The sequence below is a fragment of the Pipistrellus kuhlii genome, unplaced genomic scaffold, assembly GCF_014108245.1.
Source record: "Pipistrellus kuhlii isolate mPipKuh1 unplaced genomic scaffold, mPipKuh1.p scaffold_m20_p_15, whole genome shotgun sequence".
Taxonomy (NCBI): Eukaryota; Metazoa; Chordata; class Mammalia; order Chiroptera; family Vespertilionidae; genus Pipistrellus; species Pipistrellus kuhlii.
In genome coordinates this window covers 34,152,274-34,178,303 of record NW_023425460.1, presented here as the reverse complement: position 1 = coordinate 34,178,303, position 26,030 = coordinate 34,152,274, and the positions used below count along the sequence as shown (strand labels likewise).

The window sequence follows — 26,030 nt, the reverse complement described above, 5'->3', positions numbered from 1 at the left end:
TATCTTACCTGTAGTAGCTGAGATGTTGTCCACCTGGAATCCACATTTTTTTCCAAGCATTTCTTAAGAAAGTCCTTAAAATTCGAAGACCTTCAAAATAAAATTTTAGCAATGACATCCCATTTTACTTTCGTGTTATTAAAATCAAACAAAACTAATAAATTAAGATTCATTATGTATAAAAAGTATTATTCAACATAAAAAACTAGTTAATGAGAATATTAAGATTTTATTAGTTATCTATAATAATAATAGCATAATATGTTAATTAGACCGGACAGCCGAATGACTTTCCAGATGTCATTCCGGACAAAGCCATGACGGCAGAGGCAGAGCCAGAGATAGTTACGGGCAATCAGTAAAGAAGGCAAGTGTTTAGGGGCGACCAGGCAGGCAGGCAGAGGTGGTTAGGGACGATCAAGCAGGCAGACCAAAGGGTTAGGGGAGATCAGGCAGGCAGGCAGAGTGGTTAGGGGCAATGAGACAGGCAGGCAAGCAGGTAAGCAGTTAGGAGACAGTGGTCCGGATTTCGAGAGGGTGCAAGCCAGGGTGAGGGACACACACACAAACACACACACACACCCATGCACACATTTTGTGCATTGGGCCTCCAGTTTATTTATAAATACAATTTACACATATAAGTAAGTAGGTTCAAAGTTTTAACCAATGAGATATAACCATATATTCACAAGTATGCCAAGTCACAAAAATTCTTCTATATTAAATTCCAGCCAAAACCGGTTTGGTTCAGTGGTAGAGCGTTGGTCCCGGGTTCGATTCCGGTCTGGGGCATGTACCTTGGTTGTGGGCATATCCCCAGTAGGGAGTGTGCAAGAGGCAGCTGATCGATGACTCTCTCTCATTGATGTTTCTAACTCTCTCTCCCTTTCTCTCCCTTTCTCTCAGTAACTTCCTCTCCCTTTCTCTCAGTAAAAAATCAATAAAATATATTTTTAAAAAAATAATAATAAGTAAATAAATTCCACAAATATAGATCAGATATATGCCTCACTTTCTCATAGAACAGAAAATGCTTTTTTTGTGTGTAGAACTCAAGTCACTGGTATCTTCAAGTTTATAGGAAAACCCCTGGCCAGTGTGGTTCATCTGGTTGGAGAGTAGTCCTGGTAACTGAAGGTTAGATTTGATTCCTGGTCACAGCACATACCTAAGTTGTGGATTTGATCCACTGTCGATGTGTCTCTCTCACATCAATGTTTCTTTCTTTCTCTCTCCCTCTTTCTCACCTTCCCTCTCTCTCTAAAATTGAGGCCCTAGCCGGTTTGGCTCAGTGAATAGAGCCAAAGGGTCCCGGGTTCAATTCTGGTCAAGGACTCATACCTCAGTTGCAGGCGCCCGTCCACCCAGCCTTGTTCAGGACATGTGCAGGAGACAACCATTCGATGTATTTCTCTGACACTGATATTTCTTTCTTTCCCTCTCTCTAAAAAAAATCAATGGAAAAATATCCTTGGGTGAGGATTTAAAAGAAAAAATTATAGGAAAAATTAGTTTTAAGAGTTTAAATGGTCCTTAAGTCTTGAAACTATACCAAAATCAGTTTTCTACTTTATATAGTCTTTGTACCATAAATTTAAGTATTCTTGGAAAGTTGTAAGAATAAAGCATCAAGTTTTGCTTCTTAAAAGCTTTGTTTAGAATATTTTACCATTTTGATGGTTGTGCTAATGTAGGAGGCTCAGATTTTGCTATTTTTAGCAGCACTCGCATTGGGTTTAATTCATGATGTGGTGGTTCTATCTCAGCCATTTCTATTAAAGTGATACCCAGGGACCAAACATCAGCTTTGTAGTCATAGGGTCTGTCCTTTGATGTTTCACACATGACTACCTCAGGAGCCATCCTATGAAAACAGAAAAGTGAAAAATTAAGATGTTTAACTTAAGACTAGTTATTGCAACCTTCATAAAAGATAGACAGTATCACCAATTATGAGAAAAAATTAATGAGTATAATAACTGCTGACATAACTAACCTGCAAATCCATAAAAATTAATACATACCAATATGGTGTGCCAATAAAGGAATCTCTTCTTTGGATTGTCCTTGTGTTTTTAGCTGATACTCCAAAATCCGCTTAAAATAAATAATTATACAAAAGTGTTAATGATAGTGTTTAAGCAAAGTTCCCTGCAGTCAATGAAGTTTGGGAAAACATATCAAGTCCTTCATAAGGCCATTCTTATTAAAGGGTAAGGAAAATAAACTTCTCTAACCATCCTAATTTTGACCACCCTCTTTCTATCACACCTACTCACCAAAAATGATGCAGAAAAGATTCCATCATTAACACACTTAATACCACCATCTTTATACATCTTCAGATCACAAATTCTCCAGAATTGAAGAACAAGATTGTAATTTTAAAACAGACCAGGCTATCCACTTCAAAACAATGTCAACTAGTGCTACATTATAATTAAATCAATAGATATAAACATTTTTCTATAGTGGGAAAAACAAATTATACCAAAGCAGCCTTATGATAGCATATGGCTTGCTAACTTCCTCAGAAAATTACATTACAAAGAAAAAAATTAGGAACCATGTTTTCTTATTTAAGTTATAGAGCACAAAGGAAATTAAAAATGGTGGTAGAGTAAGTGGATACTACTACACAGACACATTCCCAGAACCAAACTGGAATTACAACTAAAATACAAAAAAAAAAAAAAAAAAAAAAAAAAAAAACCTGAATAAGCAACTAAAAACTAGCTGGAGAGAATCCTGATAACCAAGGACAGAAAGTGGAGACTGCATAGAGACGGAGAGAGAGGAAGGGAGAGAGAGAGAAAAACATCGAAAGGAAAGTGTAACATCAATCAGCTGCCTACTACACACTCCCTGCAGGGGTCAAGCCAACAACCCAGGCATGTGCCCTGACCAGGATTCTAACCAGCAACCCTTCAGGACACGCATAACCAACTGAGCCACACCGGCCAGAGCTGTATCTGTAATTTTGTCAGATATTGCCAAATTGCTTGCCCCCTCCCTTGTGGTAGGCAAAATAATAGTCCCCAAAGATGTCCAAATCTTAATCCTCTGAACTAAGTACATCACAACACTTCACATTGCAGATGTGATTAAGTCAAACAGGGCAATTATCCTGAATTATCCAAGTGTGTCACTGGAATCCCACGGTTCCTTATAAGAAGGAAAGGAGGCTCCGAATCAGAGACAGAGAAGATGCTAGTATTGACGATGGAGAATGGATCCATGAGCCAAAGAATGCAGGCAGCCTCTAGAAGCTTCTGCTAAAGAAATGGATTATCCCTTGGAGTCTCTAAAAGGAATGCAGCCCTGCCAACACTTTAACGTTAGGACTTCTGACCTTCAGAATTGTAAGAGAATAAATCTGTGTTGTTTTAAGCCACTCAAAAATAAATAAATTTTAGAGAACAGCAACAATATAAAGCCGTTATTAAACACCATCTTTTAAGTTTACAGCAGAGACAACCATTAATAGCAACACAAAACTCCTATAGCTGCCTAAATTACCTCATGTCATACATCTATCTTTCAAGGTTTCATGTTTGACATGCCACAATTCTCAAAATTAAATACCAAAATCCAGCATTTAGTACTTATGTCCCAAGGCCTGGGACAGTAAATGGTAGCTACTATTATTAACCATAACTATAATTCTAACTTTTGGGATATTTCATTGGTAGAACTCTTAAAACTCATTAAGTCCTACTTTGTAATCTAACTATTTGTGTTTATTATATGGTTCTCTCTCTCTTCCCTTCACTTCCCCTCTTTCGATTAAAAAAAAAAAAAATCAATACAATATATCCTTAGGTGAGGTAAGACATAAAAGAGTAACATTAAGTCAGAATTACAAAAACTCAGAAATGAGGTGGCAGAACTTGAGAAAATTAGAAATAAAAAATCATTTAGAAAAAAAGACTAAATTAAGAGGAATGCAATATCAGATAAACAAATTCATACCCATTACCTCTCCACACCTGTAACAATATTAGCAAGGATGAGGAGAAATTGGAATCTTTATGCATTGCTGATAAGAACGTAAAATAGTGCAACTACTATGGAAAATTATATGGTAGTTCCTCAAAAAAATTAGCACAGAATCATCATATGATCCAGCAATTCCACTTTTGGAATACCCAAAAGAATTGAAATCAAGGACTCAAACAGATATTTGTACACCCATGTCCATAGCAGCATTATTCACAAGAGCCAAAGGTAGAAGCAACCAAAGTGCCCATCAATGGATGAAAGGATAAACCAAATGTGGCATATATGCAAATACTACTCAGCTTTTAAAAGGAAGGAAATTGACACATGCTACATAATGGATGAACCTTGAAGACATGTTAAGTAAAATAAGCCAGACACAAAAGGACAAATATTATTTGATTCCATTTATATGAGGTACCTGGAGTTGTCAAATTCATAGAAAGAGAAAGTTAACAGTTGTTGCCAGAAGTTGTGGGAGACAGAGCAATGAGGAGCCAGTGTTTAAAGAGTTTCAGCTGGAGAAGATGAAAAGTTTTGAATAGTGCTAATAGTTGTACAACAATGTGAATGAACTTAATGGTACAAAACTGTACACTTAAAAATGTTTAAATGGTAAATTTTGTTAAGTATATTTCACCATAATAAAAAAATGAAGATAAAAAGCACAAATTCAAATGCCTTATTTAAAGAAATAAACTTACCTAATTTAATATCTCCATCTAGGGTAAAAAGAATGTTGCCAGCCTTTAGATCTCTGTGGATGATTTTATTATCATGTAAGTAGTTCAATGCCTCTAAGGTCTGTTTACAAACTACTTGTATTTGGGACTCAGTTAATGGTCGCTCAAGTTCTGTAAGGAAAAAGTAAACAAACCTAGATTTTTACACAATGAAAACATGTCAGCAGCCTCTTACTTTTACCATCATTGTCAATGATTTATATAGTGAATTTATTTTAGAAGAACTGAATATCTATAAGATTACTTCCTCGTATATTATATTCATCATTTAATTTTAGAATTTTATTACAATTGTCTAAGAATATAAAAATATAATTAAGCTGATTTCTTAACTGATTGAACTTCACCTACCAATAAGATATATGCATAAATGTTTGAAATCCATCAATTTTTATTAAATGTAATTTAAGATATGAACATAAAGGAAAAAAGGTATTTACCAAGCATCACAGCATCCACTGCTCCACCTGCACAAAATTCAATGAGGATCTGCAGGCATATAAAAAAAGCATGCATTTAACATTGAGCTTGCGTATTTTTTCTTCAATTTAGCAAAAAGGATAAAAAAAATAGCTGTCAACTTAACTGGACTAAGGAAATAATATTATGCTAACCATACAAGTGTTAAAAGTGTTAGAAGTCTTAATGACAATCATTTGAGAAAGCACAAAGAGAACACATTCTGGAAGAATGTGCTTTTTTTGTTAATCACCATTTTTAGCGTGCCTGCTTCTCTAAAATAACCAGGCATAAAATTTTTCCTCAGGACAGTATTTTTTTTTAATTTATTGATTTGAGAGAAAGAAACATGGACCCACTGTTCCACCGATTATGCATTCATTGGTTGTCTTTTGTGTGTGCCTTGACTGGGGATCAAACACACTCAGTGTGTAGGAACAACACTCTAACTGAGCAACCCAGCCAGGGCCAGGAAATACTATATATCCATTTCATCACTACTAAATTATTTTATTACTTTCATTTTTAAGGTAACTATTGTGATTTAAGTGATCAAATGTAGTATTTTTAGCTTTACTAATAGAAATAAATCCGGAAAATATAGAGAGTTCGAGTTAAAAAAAAAAAAACCTTTAGATCCTAGCTCAATTATCACTTCCTGATGAATGCCTTCCCAGACCTTCCTGTACATACCAGCATGTACCTTTCCTTCTTAACCCTTATCACAATTGTAATTTTGACTATGATGCTTTGGTTAATTAATGTCTACCTCTCCCACTAACCTGTCCCTTCACAGTTGTCCAACTTTTTATGTTATACTAGTCTTAAATAAATATCTTCTCTCTTTATAAAATCATCTAGGAGTTCATTTTTATCATAATCTCTGGAAACATTTTTTAAGAGACCTGATCAGTTACATTAAAAGATATCACAGTAATAATAACTGTAACTTTTTAAAATTACAAATATTAACAAAATACATACCTTCCTGTTTTGTTTTCCCTCTATATAACAATTTATTTTTCACAGATGCTTGCCAATTACAAATTGTTTTTAAATGCATTATATCATTTAAAAAATAATTTGGGAGGTAGGTCATTGGCTCATCCTATGAGTACACAGACTCATAAAAGTTAATTGATTTATTTAAGCTCCTAGCACCACCAGGATCAAAAAACATAGGCCTTTGATTCCTAGTCAGGTATTATTTGCTCTACCTACTCTTCTGTCATAACACTTTGCTTCTTCCTTCAAGGAGAAAAACAAAAACTGCATTTCAAAAAGCCCTCTTGGTTAAATTAGTGTTGGTGCAGGGCAAGAGACTCATTACTATAATAAACATTAATTTTTATATCTACTTGTGTCTAGTATTTTCTAAAAATGAACATAATTTATACATATAGCCCTCGAACTACTTATATCATCTACTAAAGCAAGGCCTGATTACATAAGATAAATACATAACATTTCTAGAAAGCATTTTATAATTTATTACATTAATTAGGAAAAAATTAGAATAAAATTATAAGCAAAAGAATTTTTTAAAAATTTTCAAGTAAATGCTAAGATTTAAAAAAATAAGAAAAGGCTATTTAATATCATAGTTTAGGAAATTTAATATTCTAACCAAGTTTCTCCATTTGGGTCCAATGTCAAACAATCATGAAATATGGTACAATCTGAAATACACATCTGAATATATAGGTGGGCAAACAGATTTACAGTTGTGAGTAGCAAAACACAGAATTAATAAAGCTATTGTAATAATCATAACTTGCATGTCTTTTTCCATATGAATAAATGTAAACCTGCTTTTGCCCACCCCTGTATCTGTTGAAGCTAAGGGTAATTATGTTGTCAATGACCCTCTCAACCGCAGATAACTCTCAACACAAGTAACTAAACAAAAGAGGTTATATACAAAATAGGCTTTCAAAATTTATAAACTTCTTTAGGACAATTAATTCATTTTTACTCCTATAGGTCAACAGAAAATACTTACCCAAAGATTGTTCTCATAATAGAAGGCATCTAAAAGTTTTACTATATTTGGGTGATCACAAGACGCTAAAATATCAATTTCAACCATGTAATCTTCAAGTTCTTCTTCAGTTTTGGTGTCAATCACCTTTGCAGCAGCTAAAACATTGGTCTCTTTATTCTGGGCCTAAAAATTAAGATAAAAAAATATCCCATTGCATACTTAGTTTTTTAATTTTATTTTTAATAAACTTCATTTTTTAGAATAGTTTTAGGTTCACAGAAAAGTTGAGCAGAAAGTACAAAGTTTCCATATACCCCCTGCTTCTACACATACCCTCCCGCACTATCAATGCCCTCTTGACACATCTTTATCATTCTCGGACCACTGTTTGTATTTGGTGTACCGTCAATCCATTTTTTAAAAATATATTTTATTGATTTTTTACAGAGAGGAAGGGAGAGGGATAGAGAGCTAGAAACGTCGATGAGAGAAACATTGACCAGCTGCCTCTTAAACACCCCCTACCGGGGATGTGTCCGCAACCAACGTACATGCCCTTGACCGGTACATGCCCTTGACCTGGGATGCTTCAGTACACAGACCGACGCTCTACCACTGAGCCAAACCAGTTTCGGCTAGTCAATCCATTTTGACAAATGTAGGAAATGTGTCCACCACTATATTATACAAAATAGTTTCACTGCCCTAAAAATCCTCTATGCCATACTCATTCATCCCTTCCTCCTTCATAACCCCTGGCAGCCATTGATCTTTTACTCCATAGTTTTGCTTTTCCAGAAATCACATAGTATATAGCCTTTCAGATTGGCTTCTTTCACTTAGTAATATACATTTAAGGTTTCTCCATGTCTTTTCATGGTTTGACAAATTTTTTTAGCACTAAATAATAGTTCATTATATAGACGTGAGAATTTATTTATGCATTCACCTACTGAAGGCATCTTGGTTGTTTCCAACTTTCAGTAATTATAAATAAAGCTGCTACAAACATACATGTGCATGTTTTTGTGTAAGCATAAGTTTCAACTCCTTTGGGTAAATACCAAGGAGCACAATTACTGGATCATATGGTAAGAATATATTTAGTTTTGTAGGAAACTGCCAAACTGTCTTCCATTTTTCACTTCCACCAGCAATGAATGAGAGTTCCTACTGTGACACATTCTTGTTAGCATTTGGTGTTGTCAATGTTTTGGATTTTCACCATTCTAAAATGGTTGTATAGTGATATCTACTTGTTTTAATGACATATAGTGTTGAGCATCTTTTAATGTACTCACTGACCATCTATAAATCTTTGGTGAGATGTCTGCTCAGATCTTTTGTCCATTTTTAATCAGATTGTTGGTTTTCTAATAGTTAAGTTTTAAGAGTTCTTTATATATTTGAATAGTAGTTTATCAGATATCTTTTGCAAACATTTTCTCCCATTAGTGGCTTGTCTCAATTTTTTTTTATCCTAGAGGCCTGGTGCATGAAATTTGTGCACCAGAGGGGGGCTGTCTTCAGCCCAGCCTGCACCCTCTGGCAGTCCAGGAGCTCTCGCTCTGAGGTTTAGAATAAAAAACTTTGCAAAGGAACAAGGAACCCAAACTATAAGTGACAGCTTCCCTGGTTCATATATAATTAAATACTTCATATATTGAAGTTTTAATCACTTATTCACTGAGTTATCTAATGTTCACACAATATCATTCTCTGGCCATTAAATTAACTCCTATTTCCAAAATTTATTTAAAGTCACTGTCTCCCATTTTGCAATTATAATGATACTACTTTGTTTATCTAACCACAGGTGCTAAAAGGTTTTTAGCACCTGCGGTTAGATAAACCAGGATTTTTTCTTCAAAAGGTCCTTAAATAGTTTATTAATTTAAACAGCAAGAGATTGCAACTGTATGACACAACTAAATTCAATGACAGATAAAACATGACCTTTACCTGGCCAACAATAATACTAAAGCATCAATCAATAAAGGACATATTCCAATTTCAGAGATGTTAAAAATTAAGAAATCTGTCATAACTGATGAAAATACAACATTATGTTGTATCTCTAAGAAAGATATTATTGAACCAATAATAATTAGAACTCGCCGAAACCAGTTTGGCTCAGTGGATAGAGCATCGGCCTGCGGACTGAAAGGTCCCAGGTTCGATTCCGGTCAAGGGCATGTACCTTGGTTGCGGGCACATCACCAGTGGGGGGTGTGCAAGAGGCGGCTGATCGATGTTTCTCTATCATCGATGTTTCTCTATCATCGATGTTTCCAACTATCTATCCCTCTCTCTTCCTCTCTGTAAAAAAATCAATAAAATACATATTTTTTAAAATAAATAATTAGAACTCACCGTCCGCCTAAGTCAAAAGAAATAAGCCAATGAAACATAACCCCTTCTCTCATCATCTTTAATAATAATAGCGTAATATGCTAATTAGACCAGAAAACTGACCTACCTTCTGGACATCATTCTGGATGAAGCCATGACTGTGGGGGCCAAGGCAGAGACAGTTAGGGGCAATCAGGCAGGAAGGCGAGTGGTTAGGGGCAATCAGACAAGCAGGCAAAGGTGGTTAGAGGCAATCAGGCAGACAGGCAAAGGCAGTTAAGGGTGATCAGACAGGCAGGCAGAGGGGTTAGGAAAATCAGGCAGACAGGCAGAGTGACTGGGACAATCAGGCAGACAGAGTGGTTAGGGACAATCAGGAGGCAGACAGGAGAGTGGTTAGGAGTCAGCAGTTCCGGATTGTGAGAGGGATATCTAACTGCTAGTTTAGGGGGATCGAGCCTAAACTGGCAGTTGAACATCCCCTAGGGGTCCTGGATTTTGAGAGGGTGTAGGCCAGGCTAAAGTACACCCCCTGCTCCCCATGCATGAATTTCATGCACCAGGCCTCTAGTTTTAATATTATACTCTGGGAAGAAAGAGACAAGAGGAACTGTCTTTGAAGAGGCATACTATAAAATATAAACTCGGGTAATAGACTAAGGATATTGTGAGTGAAGTTAAAAGTCATTCTACTTCTGCATGCTTCTACTAATGTCCTTAGAGATTTTTAAAATGTCTTTTACTTTTGAATGGAATAGTATGAAGAGGAGGAAAGTAACACTAGATAATCTCTAAAGTTCTGATTAAACCAACAATGGAACCTTTTTGTTTAATATAATGAATAAAAGTTACATTAGAAAGTATAGTGCCTCCTACATTAATGCTTGAAAATAACAATTATTCATCAAGATTTGGTTCTAAAGAACTCTGAAACTCAAAACTGAAATAAACATTGATAAGCATGTAATACTACATTTTAAACAAATATAATGGATATAAGTGTTAAAAAGAAACAAGCTCGCCATAGCCGGTTTGGCTCAGCAGATAGAGCGATGGCCTGTGGACGGAAAGGCCTCGGGTTCGATTCCAGTCAGGGGCACGTACCTTGATTGAAGGCTCCTCCCTGTCTGGGCTCGTGCAGGAGGCAACCAATCTGTGTTTCTCTCACATCAGTATTTCTCACTGTCTTTTCCTCTCTCTTCCACTCTCTTTAAAAAAATCAATGGAAAATATCCTTAGGCAAGGATTAAATAATAATAATAATAATAATAATAATAATAATAGAAAAACGGACTATTTAAAAATGTTTCAAAAGAAACAATCTCATTTTCACATAAAGAATGAAATAACTAAACAAATATTAATAAAAACAATAGAATAACACACACCAAGATAGTACTTGACGTTGATAAAATGTTTTCATAAAACTTACTGCCTTAATTTTTATAAATCATGAATAGAGCTTGGCCACTTTACATAAACAGGGAAACATAATGATTATTAAGTTTCCTGTACTGTTTTCATGTTCTAAATCTAAACAAAGTAGTGTAAAAATTACATCATCTTACATTACTCTTGTTTCAACTATAGCTTATTTATTAGCTTATTTAACCAATCAGGGTCCAGCCAGGAGAAAGAAATCATACTGATCATTTTAAAAGAGAATTTGATATAAATAATTATTGATTCTGTTGTTAATAGGTAATTAAAAAATAAACAAGATTAAGAGAGTCTGGGAGGTGGAAGTAACAACTGCAGGAAAAGACTAGTAGTACCCTAGGACCAGGGGAGCCAAGTGATTGGAATTATTAAAACTCAGAAGCTTGGAGGAAAGATTCTGCAGAGCTGAAACTCAGATCCCTGGGGAGAGATCTGCTCTGCTGCTGGCCTCTCTGAACTTGGAAGAGGGGGTCTTATGGAATTTTTGAGGAAGAGGGGGCCAGCCAACTGGAGCTGGTGTTATGAAAGGTTATGATGAGGCTAGCTCTGAGTGTTGCAAAAACTACAAACTGGATTTAACTCCTGCCGCTGGATGAGGAATTTCCACTAGGATGATGGTATAGTAACAGGAAAGCAAACAGGAAGCCCACAGAAAAGGAAAAAGGTAAAAGTCCTTTCTTCATCCATCTCCTTACAGCCTTCCTCTAGTGCTCCATAATTGTTAAAACTACAAATGAGCAGCTAGCAAAGTAGAAAAGTGATTTATAAAATGGTTAAAATCTATAATACACAAATAAACAAGAGAAAGACATGTAATAGGAACATGAACAAGAGAACTGAACCCGAAAGAAGAAATTCAATCTACCAATAAAGCTATCAAAAGAATAACTTATTAGTAATTAGTAGTCAGAGAAAGATGAATTAAAACCACAAATATATATATGTGTGTATATATATATATATATATATATATATATATATATATATAAATAACAACATTAGATTGTCAAAACTGAAAAATTTTGACAATATCAAAATTGTTGTCAAGGATGCAGAGCAAGGAAATTCTCATATGCTAGCTGGTAAGAGTGTAACTTGGTATACTTTGGCATCATCTAGTAAAATTAAAGATACACTACCCTATAATCCAGCAATATTACAGAAACACCAATCAAAAAGGATATATACCACCCCCTCCATGTTCACAGCAGCACAATTTACAATAGCTAAGATTTGGAAACTGCGTAAGTGCCCATCAGCTAATGAGTGGATTAAAAACCTGTGGTACATCTACACAATGGAATACTACACTGCTGTAAAAAAAAAAAAAAAAAAAAAAAAAAAAAAAAAAAAAAAAAAAAAAAAAAAAAAAAAGGAACTCTTACCATTTGCAACAGCTTGGATGGATCTGTAGAGCATTTTGCTAACCAAAATAAGCCAGTTGGTAAAAGATAAATATCACCATAATCTCACTCATTTGTGGAATATAATGAACATAAACTGGTGAACAAAAATAGATCCAGAGACATAGAAGCATTGAACAGATGGTCCAACCTCAGAGGGTAGAGAGGTTAGGAGGGGGTTAAGAGATCAACCAAAGGACTTGTATGCATGCATATAAGCATAACCCAAGGACACAGACAGTAGGGGGGTGAGGGTATGTGATGGAGTGTGGGAATAGCCAGGGAGAGATCAATGGGGGAAAAGGAGACATATGTATTAATAATACTTATAAACAATAAAAATTTTATTTAAAAAAAATAAATAATAAAAAATAAGCCTTTGCCAGTTTGGCTCAGTGGATAGAATGTGGGCTTATGGACCAAAGGGTCTTGGGTCCAATTCCAGTCAAGGGCACATACCTAGGTTGCAAGGCTTCTCCCCAGCCAGGGCCCTGGTCAGGGCTCATGCAGGAGGCAACCAATTGATGTATTTTCTCTCACATCGATATTTCTCGGTCTTTCCCTCTCCCATTCTCTCTAGAAAATCAATGGAAAAATATCCTCCATAATAAATAAAAAATGAATACATAAATAAAAAGTTTGAGAGATATATATGTTTTCCTTTATATGTCAAATAATACAACATTAAAGAGAAAATTAAAAATAAAGATAAGTCAGAGACTTAAAAAAGAGAAAATAGATTAAAAATAGGGAAGACAGATTTGTGTAGTGCTGAACTGAATGGAAAGAATACAAGTATATGATGGAAAAATGTTTCAAATAAATTAAATACTTAAGATGATTGCCTGTTTATAATTTAATCTTCATAAGTTACTAATTTCCATTGGTAAATGATGGTTACAATCAATTTTAGAAAGTTTTCTACACCATACAATACTGAAATTTAGTAGCTTTTCCCCACACACAGAAAGTTTAGAAATTTAAAATTTCTAGCATATCTTGGAAAACAGAAACTTTCAGTCAGATACCGTAAGTTTAAACTTTCTTCTAAAGAAATATCAGGCTGGGAGAGCACATCCCTGTCCCATCCTATAGTTTGCTTCTGAATTCTAAATATAATAACAGTAATTTCTACCACTTACTGAGCCCCTTTTTTTTTTTTTTTTTTGATTGATTTTTTACAGAGAGGAAGAGAGAGGGATAGAGAGTTAGAAACATCAATGAGAGAGAATCATCGATCAGCTGCCTCTTGCACACCCCCCACTTGGGGATGTGCCCGCAACCAAGGTACATGCCCTTGACCGGAATCGAACCCGGGACCCTTCAGTCCATAAGCCGACGCTCTATCCACTGAGCCAAACCGGTCTCGGCATTACTGAGCCCTTTTTATGTGCCTTATATTAACTATCTCCTTTAATTTTCACACATTTAAAACAAATCTTACTGATCAGGAAAAGTGAGACATGGAACAATTAAGTAATTTGTCCAATTCACAGACTATTGAGGTAGACAAGATATAGTACAATTCCAGGGCCAGTGTTTTAATACTACAATGTTCTATTCAATAAAACACTTATACCATGAAAACTGCCTATAATTACCTACCACCTTCTAACCACCGGATTGCAGGTGTCTTGAGTAACTTATTTTTGCCTTTCCCAGATTAACTGCATACTCAGAATTCTACTAGGTGAAGAAATCAAAACAAACGTTTGGAGAAACCTATGATTCTCCAGCTAAGAAAATGGAGGTCCAGAGAAGTGTCCTGTCCAAGACCCCTGAGCTGGTTTGTGACAGCCAACACTACAGCTCAATTCCCAGAGTGATCCTCCCACCGTACTAAAAGCCCTTCCTTCCTACCATACATCAAAACTGTAAACTCCCTTTGGAACCCATTCTCTATGCTCCACACAAGCACTGAAGTTTATTTTGCCAACTTTCACAGCATACCATAACTTCAATAGCACTCACATGTAGGTAACATACATTCTTTCATTTCAACAAACACAGAGAGATACACTATGTGCTAAGGCAACTGATGAACCCAAATGTTTATCAGAATTTACATTTGGCCTCTGGTTTTATCATAAAAACATAAACATGTTAACTATAACATGTAACAGTGCCATAGCAGACATGTGAAGAATGTGTTCTGAAAGCACACGGAGTGTATATTTCAGCCTGAGTAAAGAATGAGCAAGGCAAGGGGCTGAGAGGTGCACCTGAGGCAGAGCAAAGGCAGAAGTGTGCTGGTGCTTAGAAAGGAGGGGGGGAATTCTATCATTTTTACAATGGACATTCGAGTGAAAAACAACAGTAAATATGGGGCCAGAAGACCTGAGTTCAAATCTAAACTGTGTGTGACTTTGAACAATTTCTGACTCTGTGTCATCTGTGAAATGTAGATACCACCGACCTCTCTCCCTCACAGGACTCTCATGGGGTCAAATTATGTGAAAGTGCTTTAGGCCTGTATAAACATCAGTTCTTTGTTTTCACGTGGATCTTTCCCCTAAACCTGTGTCTCATAAAAACCTCACCCTTCAGGATGAAAATATTCTAATGACATCATTCAGATGCCCTTATGGGATAATAAACAGCTAACACTAATGCCTTCAGATTGAATCCTCAAGACTCTTTCTACTGAAATATAAATAAATAGATAAATAAAGTGTGTGAGGTTTTTTTTTAATTTCTTAAGCACTGGTATTGACTTCTAGTCAATGCTTCCTCTGGAAACTAGTACTAAACGCAGGTTTTCTTCTGGAAATTTTCTATCAGAAATTCCACTCCATTTTATATAGGACGTTGTGAAGCAACCAATTCAAGAATGGTGGGCAAATAGCAATCGCTGGGCTCTCATCCCAAGACATAGGTTATGTGTTACCTATGTACAATATATGCCCTGACTCTTAAAAAAAAGAAGTTGGTTTAGTACAATCATACACATGATTGCAAACATAAGGCCACTGAAAAGCGTAATGAGTTTCTGTAGTGAGTATGGTTTTTAAAGTACTTGCAGGCCACACCACCTGACCCCTGCTTTCAATTAAAGAGCTTTCCCCACTTCCTTTCAAGTTTGACAGAGTAACCAGTGTAAGACCCTCACCTCCCTTTAGCAATCCCTCTTCAACGTCCAACCTTAGACCCTCCTGTCCTGATTGCTCCTTGGATGACAGCCTGGATGTCCGTTTCCGAAGTCAAAAGATGGGCAAGAGACAGGAAAGGGACAAGGGGAGCTTGGGGGGGGGGGGGGGGGGTGTGTGAAAGAAATCCTCGTGCCACTCCAGGACAATGGCTGTTTTATCTTACAAAGCGCAACTTCCCGTTTTTCTCCCTCTTACCTTGTACACTTTCCCAAAGGCTCCGTCACCCAATTCTCCTATGATTTCCCAAAACTCCTCCGGGTTCAGGTCCCTCTTCACGTGCTCGTACTGCTTCTTCTTCTTCTCGCTCCCCAACTTGAAGATCTTACGGAAATTGAAGAAGGACATGTTTCCTCCCAACAGAGTTCCTGGCACTTAAGGACTTAACAATAAAAGGCAAAGTTTCTCCTCCCTCTTCTCCCGCGCGAGCCCGGCGGGCGGCGGCGGCGGCGGCGGCGGCGGGCGCGGGCTCTCCGGGCTCCCGCCGCTCCGGCTGGGCGTCCCGGGGAAGGCGGGGCGCGACTCGGACTCCGACCCACGGGGAGGGGGGGGCTGCGCGGGCGGTCCCTCGGCCGAGCCCGGGGCCCGCGGGCAGCGCGGTGGGTGCCTTTGCCCCCTGTCGGCCCTCGCGGGGGCGGCACCTGCCCGGACTCGGTCCCAGTCCAGCCCGGCCCGAGGGGTCCGAGCGGTCCCGACGCCCGCGGTCGGTCGGTCGCCGCGGCTTAGGCCCGTGTCACGGCGAGTCTCCAGGGGCGGCGCCCACACCGGGCAAGGGACGCGGCCGGCGACCTCTGGGGCCGGCAAGTCCCCGAGGCCGAGCTCTCCCGCCTCGGGCCGCGAGCCCGGCGTCCCCTCCGCAGCTGTCCGCTCCCGCGGCGCGAGGCCCGCGCGTCCCCTAGGCTCCCCTCTGCCGCCGCCGCCGCCGCCTCCTCCTCGCTCCCTTCCCAGCCCACACAGCCTCGCTCTGGAGCGCGCGCCGACGCCGACGCCGACGCCACTGCCGCAGCGCGCGCCGCGCTCCGCAGGCCGCGCGCCCCGCTCGCCGCGCGCTCGCGTGGGGGCGTGCCCTCTGGCCCCGCGCACGCGCGTTGAGCGCGACTTGCCGGCGGCCTGGAGGGGCTTGCAGGCATCCCGCCCGGGGTGCGACGTGGACTTGGGCGTCCCTCGCTCCTGACGCATTGTGCCCCACTGACCTTCTAAGACCCTAAAATCCTATAAGCTCAGGATTTTGATAGAGTTGCCCCGCGGGCAAGACCCTGTGGATGTTGCTAGCGGATGTGGCCTCCATGCTGGAGCTGAGAAATTTTGTAAACACTGAATGCTGAGCTGTACCGATGGGCTCCCCCCACTCGAAAGGATTTTTCTCGCTTTCAAATGGGGCCAATAGTACAGTGAGAGGAGCATGTGTGATGGCTGGGAGCTTTAGAGCCAGAAATTACCAGCTCTGTGACCTTGGGCAGTTTTGTTTTTTTTCTTTCATTTTTTATTAAGGTATTATATGTGGCCGAAACCGGTTTGGCTCAATGGATAGAGCGTCCGCCTGCGGACTGAAAGGTCCCAGGTTCCATCCTGGTCAAGGGCATGTACCTTGGTTGCGGGCACATCCCCATAGGGGGTGTGCAGGAGGCAGCAGATCGATGATTCTCTCTAATCTATGTTTCTATCACTCTCTCTTCCTCTCTGTGAGAAATCAATAAAATATATATATTTTAAAAGGTATTATATGTGTACATATCTTACTATTACCCCTCTACCCACTCCTATACATGCCCTGGTTACCCCCCCCCACACACACACACACACACACACAGTGTTTTGCATCCATTGGTTATGCTTATATGCATAGAAGTTCTTCGGTTCATCTCTTATCTCCCCCACCTCTCCCTACCTTTCCTTTCTTACAGAGAGGAGTAAATGAGGCCATGGATATAAGCCGTTTACGCGGTGCCTGCTCAATTTTATTTCTTGCTGTTGCTACAAGTGTGCTGGTAAGTCCGACCTGTGTGCTTCAGTGGTTGAGCGTGGACTTATGAACCAAGAGGTCACAGTTGCATTCCCCATCACGGCACTTGCCCAGGTTGCAGGTTCGATCCCCAATAGAGGGTGTGCAAGTGGCAACCGATCATTGATTTTCATCTATGATGTTTCTCTCTATTTCTCTCCCTCCTCTCTGAAATCAATTTTAAAAAAAAGTTTTAAGTGTGCAGGTAGATAGACATAGATATATATATATAAAGCGTGTAAGTCCACTTCTCAAATGATGACCACAACACTCCTTGAGGGTAACCTACCTGCTGCTGGCCACTTCAACAACCGTATTTCCAGGCCACCCTTCCTGACTCCTTCTGAACCACTTACTGCCTTGGCTTCCAGATCTGCCTCTGGCCCCTTGGGCAGCATGAGTGGAAGAAGGCTTGGGCCATGTGGGTGTTGGCTGGAATCTACCAGATAGTGACCTGCCTTCCTATTCTCCACCAGAAAGGAGCGGTGAGGGCAGTGGCTTGTTACTCATCATTGTATCCAAGAACCTGACAACATTCCTAACATATAATGAGAAGGCAGTTCCCTTGAATGAATAAAGTTTATCTGGAGCAGAGGCCAAATTGCTGTCTATATAAGGCCCAACCATTTTTCCCTCCAGCCCCAAAACTCTTCTTTCCAGAAAGAGGGTTAAAATTATTTTGTTTCTCAAGATCCCTCTTGTTTGTTTTTTTTTCATAGTTTCATTAAGGTAGAATTGATACGCAACAAACTGTACATATTTTAAATATACAATTTTATGTTTTGACAGATGTATACATCTGTGGCAATAAAAACTAATCTATTTTTAACTATTATTATTTATGCAGGTGGCACTAGAGGTAAAGGTAATACATACTCATTGTGGAAAATTTTAAATGCACAAAGAAAAAAATAAGAAGCAAAGACATACTTTAATTCTACCATCCAGATATAAACATTGGTAAGATTGTATTGTATTTCCAAACAGAACTTTTTGGCTGTGGATGACTTTTATTTATGTGGATTAAAGTATATGAATATAAAGGTTTGCACCCTACACGTTTCATATTCCCATACCATTAGCAATGGTTGCCTTAAAACGTGAAATATTTAGATTACATAGAACTTTTCTCAACTTTAGTTAAAACATTGATAAATATCTCTACAAATTTTTTCCCATATATTTGATTATTTCCTTAAGGAAATTACCAGAAGCAAATTTGGGTCAGAGGATTTAAATCTGTTTCCTTTTTTTTTTTTTTTTTTTTTTTTGCTATTTTCAAAACAGAAAAACCTTTACTGTTTTCTCAAATTAAAAGATAGTATATCCTTGTTGTAAATTAATTCAAGTAATATAGAAATGGTAAATTAGAAACCTGTCTGAATTCTGCCTTTCCTCTACCCAACTTCAGTCCCATCCTAACCACTGTGAAAGTTAAGCATATGAGCAAGAGGGAATTTGGGGGAGTTAGCAAAAAAAAAGTTCTAAAAGTATATTGTAGTAATGATTACACAACTGTGTACATTTAAAAAATACTTCTAAAAATGTATGCATAAATAAATAAATAAATAAGGTATGCATAGAAAAAATCTGGTTAAATCTCTCTCTCTACATATATATCTTACTTTTTTTTAAGTAGATTTTTTATTGATTTTTAGATAGAGAGGAAGGTAAAAGAAGAGAGAGATAGAAACATAGAATGGCTGCCCCCTACTGGGTTTTGCCCTGGTCCGCAATCTAACCAGGGACCTCTTGGTCCAGGGAACAACACTGAGGCAGACCCGCTGGGCTATGTATATATTTTTTAAATATAAAAATGGTGTCCAAAAAAATGTTGTCAAATATGGATCATGGATATCTTTCCATACCAGTAGAAATAGATCTAGCCAATCATTTTTAATAAGTGCATGGAGTCCCAGCGTACAGCTCAACCACATTTTATTTAAACATTTCTTTATTGGTAGGCATTTAGGTGGTTTCCAATTTTTTTTTTTTTTATCATAAACAACACTGCAGTGAGCATGCATATACAAGCATCTTTGTGTTTTTGTCTGAGTGTTTTTCCTTAAGATAAAATACAAGAAGTGGAGTTACTGAGTCAAAGATCATTTTCAGAATTTTTTCCCTGTACAGTATCTATCTTTTGGTTCATCAGTTTATAATGCTCTTTATTATCCACAAATGAGTGAGGTCATGTGGTGTTTCTCTTTCATTGATTGGCTTATTTCACTCAGCATGATGTTCTCCAATTCCATCCAGGTTGCTGCAAATGATGAGAATTCCTTCTTTTTTATGGCAGCATAGTATTCCATTGTGTAGATGTACCACAGTTTTTGGATCCAATCATCTGCTGACGGGCACCTAGGCTGTTTCCAAATTCTGGCTATTGTAGATTGTGCTGCTATGAACATAGGGGTGCATATATCCTTTCTGATTGGTGTTTCTAGTTTCTTGGGATATATTCCTAGAAGTGGGATTACTGGGTCAAATGGTAGTTCCATTTTCAGTTTTTTGAGGAAACTCCACACTGTTCTCCACAGTGGTTGCACCAGTCTGCATTCCCACTAGCAGTGCACGAGGGTTCCTTTTTCTCCGCAACCTCGCCAACACTTGTCGTTTGTTGACTTGTTGATGTTGGCCATTCTGACAGGTATAACACTTTTTTCATATGCATATTGGCCACTTTATCTTATTTCATGAATTGCCTCATCATGTCAAATAATAATATCAAATGGCTTTGTTAATATTGCATAAATGAGACAATCAAGTATTATATAACATACTTTGGTGAAATGATGAGGGAGTTAATAGGAGTTTATACATTTTTTTCCCATGAAGTTATAGGCACAAAAATTATTTAATAATACCAGTGAGATGTCATTTAGAAAGATTCAGATTTTCCCAGTAATGACCTTGATAGCTAGATGTTTGTATTATTTGTAAACCATAGTTTGGCTTCCTTGAATTTTTAAACCTTTGAAAGTGAAGTTTAACCAGTGGCCATGTAAAGTATTCATTTAATACATAGTTCAAGACATTCTCACTAATAGCTTGGTGAGGGGAGAACTATATTCACAATTTGCCCTCTCCCCTCTCCCCTCTTTCCTCTCCCTTCTCCCTTCTCTCTTTTCCCCTCTCCCCTCTCCCCTCTCCCTCCTCCCTCTTCTCTCTCTCTCTAAAAATCAATTTAAATTTTTTAATTAAAAATTGAATATGTATTGTGTGCTTACTATATGTCAGCACATGCTTCGTGGTTTACGTGCATTGTCTCAGTTAAACCTGATATCAACCCAATGAGGTAGGATCTAAAATAGGCCCCATAAAAGTAAAAAAAACTGAGATAGAGTTACTCAGAGATAACAATAGCAGATTTGAACTGGAATCCAGATCTTGGTAAACCTAACTCCCTAGCATGAAAAAACTAAGATGGTCTATAGCTACCTCACAGGAGGTAGCCCAATATCTTCCTAAAACATAAATTTGTGTAGAATAATGAATGAAAGTAAATGAACTTTATACCTATCAAAAGCAAATTTCACATCAATTACTTTCACTTCCTTATTTCTACAATAATTTAGGCAGCAAGTTTACTACTAAATTCGTTAAATGCTACTGTGTAGTTTACATGGAAGTAGCAAATTCCTTTGGTGTACAAGGACTGTGGTATAAATACATTTGTCTATCCTTGTGGAGTTATATTTTTAGAAAGAAATATTTTCTCGGGCATTTTTAAAAAAGTAACCTGCAATCATGACAGTCATTCTCCTGAAATAGGATTGTGTGTCATTCAGAAAATTCCAAAACGGATTTTTGCTCTTTTTTTTTCCTACTTTAAAAAAGTAAACAAATCACCTGGTAAGCTACTTTTGTTTCAAAAGGGGGATCTAAAAATATCCTCCCTTCTACATGAATGTCCCTTTCTGCGTCATACAGAACTGCTGCACTCACACTCCCACCCTCTCCTCATCCCGAGCTGCTGCTGCTGAAATGAATCATAAACATTTGGCAGTGTAAAGGCAAGTCTTAACATATTCAGATCTGGGGGGAATTAAAAACTCTACACACATACTTCTTTTACAAGTGGCACTCACCTTCCAGTTTTAAAAGTTAGATACCACATCTTTTGAACATTAAGGACTTACGTGGTCAATCTAGAATTCATCTCATTCAGACATTAGCTGCAGCCTTCAGAGAGCCAATCTTTTGTGATTAATAAAAGCCTTTGTGCTATTCTGTTGCCCATACCTTTAGGTACTGCAGTTCTTTGTTTCATAAGGCAAACAAGTTGGATGTGATCATTTTTTTAGCGCTGGCTCAAAATTATTTGTCCCATCATAAACTGTCTGTGGGCAAGTCACTACTCGACACTATGAGACTTACACATGAGTTTCATTTTTAACAGTGGAGGCGTTAGGGCGTTGAAACAACTCAGAAAGGGCTAGAAAATAGAAGAACTGCTAAGGTATGGTTTTGGTAGCAGTAGCTTCTTCAACACGAACTTTAAGGGCCCTTGTAACTGAAAAATTCCGTTTTCATTGTGTAACTTTAGCTGCCTTATGCATATACCAGTAATGGTGTCCATTTTTCTGACACCATTGGGACCAAGGAGTAAATAAATGCAGTTAGGAATTTCAGAAAGGAGGGCTTGTCTGTCAAAAACTCATTGAGAATCCTGTTTCCACCAAAAGCTATTTTTGGAATAACCCTTCGGAAATGTACCTAGTAAGATAAGAAAGCCTGCCGCATGCCTGGAGGATTGGGTGGGATGTTTTCAGAGTAATGTCAGTGGCTATCTTCCAAAAGGCATTTTCAGGTTTTCCCCCTAAGGAAATAACAAGTTCTTACTATCGTTTCATAATCTCCCTCCTTAACTCTTCTAATCTTTCCGAACAGCAGGTTTTTAATGAAAACTTTATTACTGCACATTCCTGTCTCACAAAGCCGCCACAACAACCAGAGACCAAAATCTGTGGCTTATTACAGTCACGAGACACTGCCTATTTGTCTGGGAAATCACGAAATTTTCTATTTCTGTGGCTCATGTTTCATGCTGCTGCAGGAGGAAATTAACCAATATAGATTCCGATTGGAGCCACAATCTATAAGTTTTCATTCATCCGAACTTTATAAAATGGCCATTTCTAACAAAAATGAACCAATTATTTGTGATTGAGGGTCCCACTGGGGGGAGAAAAAATGTGTTCCAGAATTGACTCTTCAAATAACTATTTAGAATTGCTACCTTTCATCCACTCCTTCATTCATCAGATGGTCTCAATTTTCTACTATAGGCTGCTAGGCTATATACTCCTATAGGGATGACTAGAGAATCAGTCAGGATCAAAATAGGCCAAAAAAACAAACAAACAAAACCCTGCAGCTTCTTGGAACTTGTATTCTCTCTCTCTTTTTTCTTTTTAAGAAATAGATTTAGCCCTAACCCAATTGCTTCAGTGGTAGAGCATGGGCCTGCAGACTGAAGGGTCCCAGGTTCGATTCCGGTCAAGGGCAGTTTCGGGCACATCCCCAGTAAAGGGTGTGCAGGAGGCAGCTGATCGATGTTTCTAACTCTCTATCTCTCTCCCTTCCTCTCTGAAAAATAAAAATTAAAAATATATAAAAATAAATACTTTTTAAAGAAATAGATTTTTTTTTTAAATATATGTATAGTTGTATTGATTTCAGAGAGGAAGGCAGAGGGAGAGATAGAAACATCAATGAAGAGGAATCATTGGTTGGCTGCTTCCTGCACAGCCCCCAGTGGAGATCAAGCCAGCAATCAGGGCATGACCAGGAATTGAACTGTGACCTCCTGGTTCATAGGTTGACGCTCAACCATTGAGTCACACCGGTTGGATGGAACGTAAATTCTTTATGGTTAAGTGGGATGTAAACAAGTAATAAAAGATATTATCTTCTAACCCAAGGCGATTTTGTGCCTCAGACACATGCCCACAAGGGTATTTGGCCATTTCTGCAGACTTTTTTAGGTGTCACCACTGTGAGAGGGGGTGCTACTGGCCACTGGTAGGTAGGGGTCAGAAATGCTGCTCAACATCTTACAATGCCCAAGACAGCTTCCCATCCCTGTGTCCAACAAAGAATTATCCAGCTCAGATTGAGAAACCCTGTACAGTATTAACCTTTAGTATCAGAGATCAGCTACTAAAGGATACCCTTGAGGACATAGTAACTAGAAAAGGTCACAGGGTTTATCATGAAAAGATTCACTAGACTCTGTTCTTATGACTTGTATGTGTTTCTGTATATATAATTTTAACATATAGCCAACTACATGTTTTTGAAACTCCTCCTGTCAAGAGGGGTGTCTATGAATCTTGGAGCTGTGACTGCTTAACTAATATAAGACGGCAGAAGTGACACTGCCCGTTTCCAGACCCATTCCTTAAGAAATTGGCAGTTTCTACTTCCTGTCACTTAGACACTCAGTCTTGGAAACTAGCCACCATGCTCTGAGAAAGTCCAAACAACCCATGATGAAGCCCATGTAGAGAGGCCTGGGAGAAAAGGAACATGGGTCCCAGGCCCTCAGTCGGTAGAGCTCCCACCTAACAGCCAGCAACAACTTGCCATCTGTGTGAATAAACCATCTTGAAATTATCTTCCAGCTTCTAGCCAAATGACCCCAGCTGACAGCAAGTGGAGGAGAGCCAGGCCTTCCCCACTGAGCCCTGCCCAGCAGATTCATGAAGTAAATAAGCAATTGCTGTTAATTTAAGGCACTAAGTTTTAGGAACATTTGTTAAGCAATAATATATCATCGAAACAATATTAAGTAAATCAAAATTTTACTTTAAAAAGGAGTACTATAGGCCATAGCTGGTTTGGCTCAGTGGATAGAGTGTTGGCCTGCGTACTGAAGGGATTTGAATTCAATTCCATCCTAGGGCACATACCTGGGTTGCGGGCTTGATCCCCAGGAGGGGGCGTGCAGGAGGCCCCAATGATTTTCTCTCCTCATTGATGTTTCTATCTCTCTCTCCCTTTCCCTTCCTCTCTGAAATCAATAAAAACATATTTAAAAACAAACAAACAAACAAAAAACAGCATCACCTAGCCAGCTTGACTCAGTGAATGAGCATCAACCTATTAACCAGGAGGTCATGGTTCAATTCCCAGGCAGGGCACATGCCCAGGTTGCAATCTCCAATGTGGAGCGTGAAGGAGGCAGCCAATCAATGATTCTCCCTCATCACAGATGTTTCTCTCTCTCTCTCCCTTCCTCACTGAAATCAATAAAAATACTTCAGCATTAAAATACAGAATTATACAGACTAGGATACTGACCAGTTTCCCAGGTACCCTTTGTTATCATTCTTCATTCGGATCCTCTCCTAGAACCTGACCCCTGGAGACAGAGTTCTCCAGTCAATCTACTCTATCCCACTCCGGATATACCCTACCAAAATCACGGTGCCCTCCTGGCTTTCATCCCATGACCATGCTGCCAAGGCTTACCTACCCTGACCCACGTCTGACTGCTGGAAAAGTTACATTCTGTTTGAACCTTTGTGTTCAAACTGTGCTGACTCTAATCACCTCGCTCCCAAATCAATCAAGTTGAGCATTCTGGTCTCTAGATTTTTTTTTGGCTTGTGGAAAGACTAGTTGTTTTGTTTTATTTTTTTGTTTGTTTGTTTATTTGTGCATCACTCAAAAGCACACCCTGAAAGGGCAAGGAGAGGCGGAAATTCACTCCACATTTTATTAACTATGCTGAGAGGCTGTGAATCTGTCTACTCAAAGGACACCTTCTTCTTGTTTTAACAAAGATGATTTATAAAGTAATGATCGCACTGGCCTCTTAGATCTCAGTGTTGTCATTTAAGCATCTGGGACGTTCTCTTTTCTACCTTCTCTGTTACTTTAAGTTCTGTCCTATTCCATGGAACTTCAGACATGTCCTTTAAATGGGGAAAATCTCCCCATCTTTGTGACTCTTCCTATAATATGGAAGCACTTTGGTGGTTTTTATTAACACCAATAATTTTATTCTGAGATATGTAGAACATTTGCTTCTCTTCAATATTCACGAAAATTCTCAAAACACAGGTTTCAAGTGGAACACTGCAAGTCCTTCGCACCATTGAGATTTTCTGTCTCACTTAGGAGACCATCCTAATTCTATTCTACAGCTTTGCCTTTCAAATGTTTGCTGGTTCACATAACAACAAGGATTAGGGAATTACTGAAGGATCAAGGCTGCTTTGAAGCCAAGTATTACTGCCATCCAACCCCAGAACCAATCTTGCTAAACCAACAAATTCAGAAGCACCAGCTCTTTCCCCAAGGGCTTTCCTTCATCTTCCCCTCAAGCTGCATGATTTACTTTTCCAAAGGGAGGTTATATTCCATTCTGATTTGATAGCATCCAGATTCTTTAGATAAACTCACTTACAATGTGGTGCACTCCTGTGAACCAGGCCAACTGAATTATTTTCAAATTACCCTATTGAGCTGGAAAAGCAAGCTAGCTCA

The 26,030-nt window shown here is 38.5% G+C and overlaps 1 protein-coding gene across 3 annotated transcripts in view; it reads right to left on the bottom strand.

The window, feature by feature from the left end:
- SLK (STE20 like kinase) overlaps positions 1-15,885 on the bottom strand; it is a 43,686-nt gene extending 27,801 nt beyond the window's left edge. For 2 of the 3 annotated variants that reach the window (XM_036438938.2, XM_045582069.1), the window contains exons 1-7: positions 15,728-15,877; positions 7,207-7,371; positions 5,186-5,234; positions 4,707-4,856; positions 2,028-2,100; positions 1,673-1,867; positions 9-90 (exon numbers count right to left, since the gene is read on the bottom strand). In XM_036438938.2, the coding sequence (XP_036294831.1) occupies positions 9-90; positions 1,673-1,867; positions 2,028-2,100; positions 4,707-4,856; positions 5,186-5,234; positions 7,207-7,371; positions 15,728-15,877 (864 nt within the window). Of the gene's footprint in view, positions 1-8; positions 91-1,672; positions 1,868-2,027; positions 2,101-4,706; positions 4,857-5,185; positions 5,235-7,206; positions 7,372-15,727 lie in introns of all 3 variants that reach the window. The other variant, XM_036438937.2, reaches the window with a different exon arrangement.
- Between the last annotated feature and the right edge of the window lie 10,145 nt (positions 15,886-26,030).